This window comes from Rhyacophila brunnea, unplaced genomic scaffold, assembly GCF_057557595.1.
Source record: "Rhyacophila brunnea isolate RB1 unplaced genomic scaffold, BYU_Rbru_1.0 scaffold_2, whole genome shotgun sequence".
Lineage (NCBI taxonomy): Eukaryota > Metazoa > Arthropoda > Insecta > Trichoptera > Rhyacophilidae > Rhyacophila > Rhyacophila brunnea.
The window spans coordinates 14,506,001-14,514,105 of record NW_028232859.1 but is presented as its reverse complement, the minus strand read 5'-3'; the positions used below and the strand labels follow the sequence as shown (position 1 = coordinate 14,514,105).

Below are 8,105 nucleotides of genomic sequence, written 5' to 3'. Positions count from 1 at the left end.
TTGAATTAGGTAGTTTAAATTTCGTTTTGTGTATGTTATATACTCAGTTTTGTCAAATCTCTTAAAGAGTGTTCTGAACAAATTAATACTATGAAATTTAATCATGAAGGACTTTTTCAAAATTTTCAAGGACTTAATCATGAAAGAATTTTGTACGAAATAGGTTTACATATATCAGTGGCATGCGGTCCATAGATGCTGTAGATGCGAGAATCCCCAGAAATATTCATTACTATTTTATAGTTAATTTTATTTTAAATTACTTTTTAGAAAGCTTGTGAATAATAGTAATTTACGTAAATATTTTAAGAATATATTTAGTATTAACAATGCTGCATAAATACAGACCATGATATTCCATTGGCCGCTTAATAAGATTCTAATGAATGTATTTAGATAATAGGTATATATTATTACAGAATCCTTATAAGCAAAAGTCACCACACGCCAATGGTATATAATATTATGTATACGTATATTATGTGTAACACAAATAATCGCAATGGTATAGTCATTTCTTCATTATTTAAAATCGTCCCATAATATTTATTCCACATTTAATACAAAACTTATTTTTGTTGTTACATTCAATATAAGTATGTTATAACTTATAATATACGGTATAATATTATAATATATTTTAAAGATTAAACAAATAATAGGTAACATAATTTATTATTAGACATAGTATGAAGGCTATTTTGGGAAAGTGGTTTTTTAAATTATTTAAAATGTCATCGCCACACGCTACTTCACATTCGGGCCATTCATTGGTCGGCGTATCGGTATTAAACGGTATGCAGCCAATGAGGTAACGACTAATTAGTATGAAGCGCTTTTCAGTCAGTGAGATTCTATCTCGGGTTTGCCCAAATTGAAGGTGGGCAAAGTACGATTTTCGTTTGTTGTCGGTTAATGTTGACACGAGTCAAAGGGCGGCGAATAATTTAATGAATTGAGCATGAATATTTCACTAATATTACCACTCGTAAAAGTAGTTGAAAACAATTATTATGCACCGGTGGACTTGTAGAACTAGATCTACGAATGAACAATTATTGCTATATTTGCCAAGTACACCAGTCGTGGAAGAAAAATGCTACCATAAAATAATAAGGATAATGAATATTTTGTTTTATTAGGAAAATACTTAATTTGTATAAAATTTTATGAAAAATCTTCATAATAAAATTTGATGATATTATATTATAATTATTTCATGGTAAGTATATAAAATTTGATTTAAGGCACAAAATAGGGCATAAATATTATGATGTAAATAAACTAAATGTAATTATTAATTTAGATGAAAATAATATATGTCATGTTTTTAGAAATATAAAAAATAAGTTTCTTTGGTTTTTTTAATACAATAAAACCTTATCCAATTAATACTTAAATGCCTACTTATTTTAATTTCTAAAAAAACTTTTATGTCTAGGTATTTTAATGGCACAATGTTCTCACAAATTTTATACTCAATGTTATAATAATGACACATAAACTAGATACTATTATCACAACTGCATGGCATTAAGTCCAAATTCGTGAGCCCTTAATCTCCAATTGGCAACATTTCCACAATTAACATTGTAAGCCTGATGCTGCGAGACCGCTTGCAGTCCTCCAACACCGCATGGACCGTAGCCAAAAACGCACGAACTTCCACCCGGAGGACCGGTAGGATATCCTTGAATACTTCCACCGGGTGCGAGACCCCTGGGGAAACTACCAATGCCGAATGAGGAAGATGGTGCTGTAGGGTCGCTGGAGACATGCGCCAGTGGATTCGGACGCTGGTGCATCATCAGTGACGTGTAATCGTTGGGGTAGAAGCTGCTCGGTGATGCCATAGCGTGATTTAGTTGGTTCAGGTTGAGAAGTTGTTCTTGCGGTGACGGTGATTGGTGTCCTAGATGAAATATGATTAAATTTATGAATATTTTTATTACATTCACTATGTACATTTTTTATAGATTGGCCAAAGAGGTTACAATTGTAAATTGTACGTATTACAGTACACCGTAAACTGTCTGACATAAAAGATATGGCTAACACGTTGTTCGTCGAGCATTTCAGACAGGAATGTTCCAATTTTATCAGATTCAATAAGAGCATTCATTTGATATTGATTGATATCAAATATCTGACAATAACGCAGTCATTATTATCAGGTATTTGATAGAATGACTTCAAATTATTAATATAGGATATGATTGTATTTATAATAATTTACTTAGTCACCTAGTATTTTTTTTCGTGTTTACTTTGTATTCCAGTGGTTTTTATTACGTTTTATACATGAATTCGATCTCAATACTATAATAAGCCACCCATTTCTCATACAAAAGCTCGCGATGAACTGTAATACAGCCAACTACATACGAAAAAAAATCCGTACACGAGTCGAAGAATCTTTCTAAGTACCTACCCTACGTTAAGCCATCACTAGTTTATGATTCATGACAATCTAGAGGGCACAGAGTGCGTCGGCTTCACGAGGGTCTTGTACAGTCGTATTTTTTTTTTTTTTTTTAATAATCTTCTAAATTAAATATGTTAAATTTAGAAGACTGTCAAATTATTTATTAGTACGGTGACCATATTTTTTGTGAAAATAGGGGATATTTTATATTATATACCTAAGTAGTATAATTTTCCCTGATTTTTAGGAAACGCGGTATATTTTATTTAAAAGAAAATCCGCCGGGAATCAAATTCGATGATTTTTTTTATAGCTAGAATTGTTAAAAAAATTATCTGTTAAATCCAGATCGAAAGGTCGTTTTGTTCTTTTTACCGAATTTGAAAGGTGCCAATCTCTAATGTTCCGGATGTTTTCTTGGGTTCAATTAAATATTGTACGATTTTCATAATAAAGGTCGGGTTTTTTGGATTCCGTCCTTTTTGAAAATAAAGGACGGATTTCCACCGTACCTATTAGAAATGTTTTTAACGCTCACAATATTTTCGAGTCTAGGTATAGGTAGTTATAGTCTAGGTTTTATAACAAAATATATGATATATTACTAGAACGAATGCATAAAAATATTATGTTTTTATGTCTAGTATTTCAAAACTATTATTAACAAAAAAAATCTAAATATTTAACTTGTGTAAGTAGAGTAACATATTTAAAATTAAGGTACAATACAATACAATACAGCTACAATGCATTTACATGAATTATAGTAATAATAATAAGTATAGTACAGTGATATAATATTGGAATATATTCTTATCAGATATGAAATGTGCTAACATTGGGAGTATTTATATACCTACCGACAACTTTAACTTTAGGTGAAATAATTATAAGATAAAAAGAGCTTTTTATATACAATGTTTTTAAATTTTCTGTTGAAATATTATGCTCAATATGCTCAAACTTGTACTTGATATGAAGTAAATAAAATACAAACAAACAAATATAGAATCCTGAAATGTCAGTTTGATTTCCATAGTAACGCACGTATATATTAATAATTTAGTTGCTAGGACCACCCACTTAGCAACCAATAATAGTTGATTGGATTACGGATTTCTTCCGAAATAACTTTTCATACAAAACAGAATGAACTGAAAATGAATTCAATTCTGCTTAAAGATGCCTAAAAGTATAAAAGAATGCATTGGCATCGTGTTCTGATATATTCTAAAAGTTTCAAATGTCTAGCTAGTCAGGAAGTTAGTTAAAAATTGATTGCAAGATTTGTACTGGATAAACAACCACCGGACAAATAAGAATACGAGCTAATAAAAACGTTGTAAAATGGAAGCGATACACGTCAACACTTACTCACATCGATTCACCAATGTCAAGATCGCACTTCAAGTTATAGTTGTTGGTATCTTGTTTTACAAATTTAGTATAAATATTATTAAATAACCTGGCATCCACGTATGATTCTTCAGAGGTTCTTGAACTCTTCGCGGAAGGTGTCTCTCGGTCGCAGCAGTCGGATTGAGAGAAACCTGAAGCGTCGGCTGTTGATGGTGCAGATGCTGAATGCTTGGAGTACGACGACCAGTCAGGGCTGAACGCTCATTTCGACGGAACTTGGCGCGGCGGTTTTGGAACCATACCTAATAATAAGATAACAATTAATTACCACCATTACATTAAGTGGGGGAGAAACTTACAAAAATGTTATTTAAATAAAATAGTTCCTTGCAAATTCTTTACTGCATAGATAGGTGCAGGGCCACCTCGTTTATACGGGCGTAATATTGTGTATTGCATGGGATTGGCTAAATTTAGAAGACGCTCAATAAAATTGTTAAATTCGTAAAATTTAGGTTAGGTACCATTGCCATACTCTAGAAAGATAATATAATTCTTTTGGTCGACCAATTTCTAAAAAATATGCAATAAAAAATAATATCATACCAACTACATGCCCGGAACAATTATCTCCTTGCGCAAAAAATGTAGTATGGTGTAAAATTTGCTGATGAAAAATAAAATTGGAATAGTCGAAGTTGTTCCGATAGGTACGTTTTAAAAATGTCACTTTCTGACATTAGCGAATAAATTATCATAATAAACATTGTTTGTGTGTAAGTGACAAGATGACATTATATTGATATGCGTTTTTGAATCTTCTATAAAATGAGTGAACAGTATGCAAGTGACTGTATTTTCAATCTTCATATTGTATTTAAAAAAATCTTGTATACAATGAGTGGATATCAAAATAATGCGTTTTGAATTTGAAATGGTTAAATATAGGAAAATATTATATAAACATACCTACTTATAATATGACAAAACACTCTTACATATGATTTAATATAATATCTGATGTATATGATGTATAAAATAATGCACCAAACAAAAAACGTAGCCAATAGTACCCAATTCGTAGTAAATAGTATTTAATATATCCTTGCATATTTAAAATAAAAAGGTGTCTTTTTTATACATACGGTGAATATTACAAATTATAAATTTAAGACGTTCACAACAAAACATTTAAAAACAAAGAAATAGTATTAAAACAGTGTAAGAAGACAGAAATATATGCAGTATCACAAAAAACAGTATGAGAGGTAAGTATGTACAAAAATTATAAAAATATATAAAGCATTGAAGCACACAGAATGAGTTAAGTGGATCCTATTTCAAGAATTTATAAAACAATGCCATCCTCGCGTAGTTGGAATATATCAACATCCAAAGAAATTTTGTTGAACCGAGTAATTGCCATCCCAATTATCACCACCAATAGCCAAGTCTACACTCGGGACTTTTCCGTACGTCTCACGAATTGAACACAGGGCATGCGTTGTCGGCCCTCAAATCAGTTTGAAAATGGCCGCCATTTTGTGATGAAAGTACTAGCGCACTGCTATCCGACCGTCTTGGATTTCTGTTAAACACCCCACCAGCTTCGTATTTTTTCGGTAAGATTCGGGTTGTTCGTGCAGTTGCTTGTCAATAAATATATTTATTTTAGTCTATTGGTAGTCGATGTTAAGAATAGTTGATCATATTGGATGCATATTAGTTTTGAAATACTACGATTTTTTTTTTTTTTGATTTTGAAATACTACGATAGAGCACATTGCGCATTATGGGCTATAACCCATAAAGACTATACGAACAAACTGAAGCGCAGGTATATTGACTTGACGAAGTGAAAGCTGTGATGAACGAATGTAGACAGTAAAACAGATTCATCTTCTCTGCGCATGCACAAAACTTCTCGGTGTTAAACCTGAATTTAAAAGTTGAAGAGGAAGTGGGTGATGAAGTGACTAAATGTGGACTTAGCTAATGGTAGGTTAGTTCTGCACCGTTTGAGAACAAAAAACTTTACTGACATTGCCGATTTCTAAGATAGTTAACATGAATCCACATGTATATATACACGTGTATACAAATATTGATATCTTCTAGCATTTAAACAACAGTATGTAAGCATATCTAAGAGCAAGCCAGTTGGATTAAGCCGGAGATAGTATCCATACAACCTCAAATAAACGAGTCTTAATCAATATTATTCATAATACTCTCAGGGCAGTGATATTTACAGATATTTTAAATTAAAGTAAACTGTGTTTAATAGAATTTCGTCTTTGGTCGGCTGTGTCCCTGAAAGTGGGCCTGCGTAGATATATTGAAGTAATTTGATACATCGTTGAACAGTAGTAGGTGTTGTCTGGTCGAAGAGACGAACTTATGAAACGATTCCATTGATAAGTAATAATTTATATTAGGAGTAAATCTACTTTATCTGTAACTGTCTGGACATTTTGCTGGACAGTTAGTTACGGATGAGTGAGTACTTATTCGTCCATGATGAAACTTAACTTGTGGCATATTGGATTTGCGGACCAAATGTTGGCCGATTTAAAAGCGATAAATTTAATACTCATGTTGATTTTCAGAAAATTTTCTCTACACATTCTGTCACATTATGTTTATTAATTATCAATATATATACCGTGATTCCAGGCCAGTAGCTCAATCGTACGATTAGGTTAGGGAAGCGAAGGCGTATATTCAAATCCTACATACCTAGTCCAAACTTTTTCCTAGATATTTTATAATATTATATACTTAGTCATGGCCCCCACTGACAGGACTCTAGCCTATTCTAGGGTTCAGGCGGTCCGGCGTGGCGGGTCGACCACATAATTGAGATAAACACACATCTTAAATATTCTCCAATAGCAAAAATAGTCGCATGTGGTACTATTTTACTTTGATGTTATTACCATTTTGAAATATATGATTGTGCGATGCAATTTTTGTTTATTGTGTATTGATACTCGACAACTACATAATTCGATGTGTTAAAAATCGCTAACAATACACTGAATTTTTATTGACCTCGAACACCATTTAGAAAACACCACTGTAGAGCGTCAGACTGCATTTAACCTTAGTGATAGGTAGGGGGGCCCGCCAAAGATCTTGGCCTGAGGGTCCGCTTCAGGATTTGGGGACCATGTACTTAGTCATGTTTATTTTTTCAACTTTATGTATTTTGATAAAAATGTTTTTAAATAATAGGGTTAGACAATAGTATAATCCAAAAGATACAATTAAATCTTCGATATCACATATCTATACATGTGTCCAGAACATTATCCTAACCTGTACTCTTGCTTCACTCAACGACACCTTCGTCGCCAAGTCCTCCCTGACAAAAGCGTCGGGATAGTGAGTCCGCTCGAAGACCCTCTCCAGTGCTGTCAGTTGCTGGCTGGTGAAGGTTGTCCTGTTTCTCCGCGGCTTCTTCTTCCCGTTCTTGTCCACCTCGTCTTCGAATCCACAGCAACTGGTATCTGCGCCGACTGGTTCATAATTCCTCGCAGCACTCGCGAATTTCACTTGTTCTATATTTCTATTAAGCAGTCCGCTTTGGCTGGGTTTATAGTCTATGATTTCTGGGTTCATCTTTGGTTTAACAGTCTTTTCGAGGATGTAGGATTCAATTAGTGATATTGGTTTATTTGATTCTTTGTATATTGTCATGGTTTACAATACAATAGTATTTTTATCGCATCTATTAGTAAAAACTGTACATTATTGTAATGAAAATAACGTGCAATAGGAATATTAAAAATTTAACGGTATCACACTGTTATTGTACGTTAGTTGAACCTGAAAAAAAATAATTTCCATTAAATATGATGAGGAATAAAGGTTGCTACATTTTAAACGTTACTGTTAGTATATTCTATACAAAAGACGGCTATCGGCGGCTATCGATGGTAGTTTATCATATTTATGTATTGAGGAAGTTAATTATTGTTATAATAAGTTAACCGTTAACTGTCAAAAAGTGCTATGTTTTAACAGTCTCTCTCTTGGCTGTGTTAATTTTTAGAGCGAGATAATCAGTTTTGTCAGTTTAGACGGCTAACTTATTGTAACAATTATAATAGGTACCTCAATATATAAATATGATAAACTATCGTTGAAAGCTGTGGATAGCCGTATTGTGTATAGAATATACCCACTGATCCATCATAAAATTATTTTCACCATTGATTTTATTTATTTAGTTTATTAGAATGCAAATTTCGAGTTTTGGGTTATAAATAAGAATGATACCTACTCATAAATATAGAAATAGTGAAGAAAATAATAT

At 32.5% G+C, this 8,105-nt stretch overlaps 1 protein-coding gene across 1 annotated transcript; it reads right to left on the bottom strand.

The window, feature by feature from the left end:
* Nucleotides 1-1,441: 1,441 nt before the first annotated feature.
* On the bottom strand, nt 1,442-7,603 carry LOC147071902 (uncharacterized). Its single transcript, XM_085947458.1, has 3 exons — nt 7,106-7,603; nt 3,891-4,086; nt 1,442-1,912 (listed from the first exon to the last, which is right to left on the bottom strand). The coding sequence occupies exons 1-3, from the start codon at nt 7,484-7,486 to the stop codon at nt 1,518-1,520; spliced, it is 972 nt and encodes a 323-aa protein (XP_085803584.1). The 5' UTR covers nt 7,487-7,603; the 3' UTR covers nt 1,442-1,517.
* Nucleotides 7,604-8,105: the final 502 nt, after the last annotated feature.